At 46.8% G+C, this 2500-nt stretch overlaps 1 protein-coding gene across 1 annotated transcript in view; it reads right to left on the bottom strand.

Moving 5' to 3' along the window:
* foxp1a (forkhead box P1a) overlaps window positions 1–2500 on the bottom strand; it is a 74047-nt gene that overhangs the window by 43618 nt on the left and 27929 nt on the right. Inside the window, exon 3 of the mRNA XM_063208539.1 lies at window positions 1347–1499. Coding sequence (XP_063064609.1) covers window positions 1347–1499 — 153 coding nt within the window. The remainder of the gene's footprint in view (window positions 1–1346; window positions 1500–2500) is intronic.

Genomic DNA, 2500 nt, shown 5'->3' on the forward strand with positions numbered 1-2500 from the left:
ACAAAAGATTAGTCGATAACTGTATCACATATCTCCCCTCATATCTAACAAATCATCAGAGTAAAACGATCTCATCTTTTAGCTCAAATTATCGGCATATTTTTCATAAAGATGCAGCAGGCTAGTTCGGCACACATGATCTCAGACACAAACCACCTTGCCTTTTTCTTCTCTTTCTTCCGCATCTATTTTTGACACCGCTGTAAAATGTCTATTTGTGTGTGAAAAAACGTGTTTCGTTCGCCTTGAGGTTGAACACCTGTGGAGTCTCACATCCCTTTTCATCTGCTTTTAAAGCCAGCCATAAGAACGGTAAACAACGTCGAATAGCTTTTTTTTCTCTTTGGCGGAAAAAAAACGTGATTTGTGGCAGATTCTGCTGTAAATATTTTTTAAGTCCTGCCCTATACTTCCAACTCCGCTAGAAACCACAGGAGTTGAGAGATTGGAGACCGCTATAAAATAATAAGAAAAAGAAGAAAAAAAACACACTGCATTTCCATTTCTACCACAAACATACCAATATCTGATTTATAGCCATGTTTTTTCCTACAGTAATAGCCATGTGATGTGTACTCTCTGTACATTCGGACTTTGCTCTCGCTGTGTCTGCATGTTTAAACAAAAACAAAAAAAGAAGAGCATATGCACACATCACTGCAGGTGAAGGACCAACAATACTGAAAAGAAGTAATTACGGTCCCCAAGCACAACTCCCATATAACTCAGCACGTTTTAGATGCATTGTCCTTCATCAAAGAACACCCTTTTCTTTTTGTGTCTGCATGTTCAACGCAGCTCTAGTAAATGGCAGTTATATGGGGCTCCCAGAGCTAAATATAGGCCGCTTCTTAAGCGTTTAAGGTCACTTTTTATCTTACTCCACTGATTTGCATTTGAACATGCTTTACCGGCTCCTGGGCTGCCATTGTGGCTGGCGCAGTCAGGTGCAATAAAAAACAATTTGGCTGTGTGTGTGTGTTTGTGTGTGTGTGTGTGTGTGTGTGTTTGTGTGTGTGTGTGTGTGTGCATTACCCGTACATGCGCGCGCGCGCGTGTGTGTCTGTGTGTGTGTCTGTGTGTGTGTGTGTGTGTGTCTGTGTGTGTCTGTGTGTGTCTGTGTGTGTCTGTGTGTGTCTGTGTGTGTGTGTGTGTGTGTGTGTGTGTGTCTGTGTGTCTGTGTGTGTGTGTGTGTCTGTGTGTGTCTGTGTGTGTCTGTGTGTGTGTGTGTGTGTGTGTGTGTGTCTGTGTGTGCGCGTCTGTGTGTGTGCGTCAGTGTGTGTGTGCATGCACGTCCACATATGGATGTGTGTGTGTGTATGTGTGTGAGTGTGTATGTACAGTACCTGTGTGTCTGTGTCTGCGTCGGAGGCCTTGGGGGATTTCCCTCCACTCTTTACTGCCGGCTGCTGCTGCTGCTGCTGTTGCTGCGGCTGCTGCTGTTGCTGCTGTTGTTGTTGTTCTTGCTGTTGCTGAAACTGTTGTGCAACTTGAAGAGCCTGAAGACAAAAAAAAATGCAATAGGGGGGTGAGGGAGAGGCGGATAGAGGAGGAGGGGAGGATAGAGAGAGAGAGAGAGAGAGAGATGGAGGGAGACAGAGATGATGAGACGAGAAAAGAAGAGGAGAAGAAGAAGCAGAGAAAACAACAACAAGAGTGGCGGCTGTGATTAGGAGCGAGCTGATTGGGTCCAGAGCATCGCCATGGCATCCCTATGGAGGGCCCGCGCCGTGCCTCTCACAGCAGAGACCAGCACAGCACACAGAGATGCCGCCATCATGATGACACACACACACACGCGCACGCACGCACTCACGCTCGCTCGCTCTGAAACACATACACACTCTACATGAGCATGCACACACGCACACACACACACACACGCACACGCACAATCGTTCGCTCTGGAGCACACACATACACACATACGCACACAATACACATGAGCACACACATGCGGACCCACACACAGACTGTTGCAAATAACAACTAATCATCACCCTTCACTCCTCCATCCCATCATCTCCAAGACTACCTCTCAATAACACACAACACTCCTCTCCTCCACTCCTCCGCATCCTTCTCCTATTCTAACCCCCCACCTCCCTCCCATCCACCCATCTCTACAAGCACCTCCTTAAGGCTACAACACAGCCTATTGCAAGGAACCGAAAATATACGCCAGGCCAGACACACGGGAACAAATTTAGACAGAAGTAACTGTACACATAAACAAACACACACACTCATGCACACACAAACACAAACAATGGAAAAACAGCAAAAAGCCCCAGCCGTCCTTATATGGCTGTGCTTGGCCGCAGAAACAAACACTGGAGCCCAGGACTGCACTGGGTACCATGGAGCCCAATCAAGCATGTGTGTGTGTGTGTGTGTGTGTGTGTGTGTGTGTGTGTGTGTGTGTGTGTGTGTGTGTGTGTGTGAGACTGAGTGACTGATCTTGCATGGCTCATTGAAGACATGAGTGTGTATACTTGGC

Source organism: Engraulis encrasicolus, chromosome 10 (assembly GCF_034702125.1).
Source record: "Engraulis encrasicolus isolate BLACKSEA-1 chromosome 10, IST_EnEncr_1.0, whole genome shotgun sequence".
Taxonomy (NCBI): domain Eukaryota; kingdom Metazoa; phylum Chordata; class Actinopteri; order Clupeiformes; family Engraulidae; genus Engraulis; species Engraulis encrasicolus.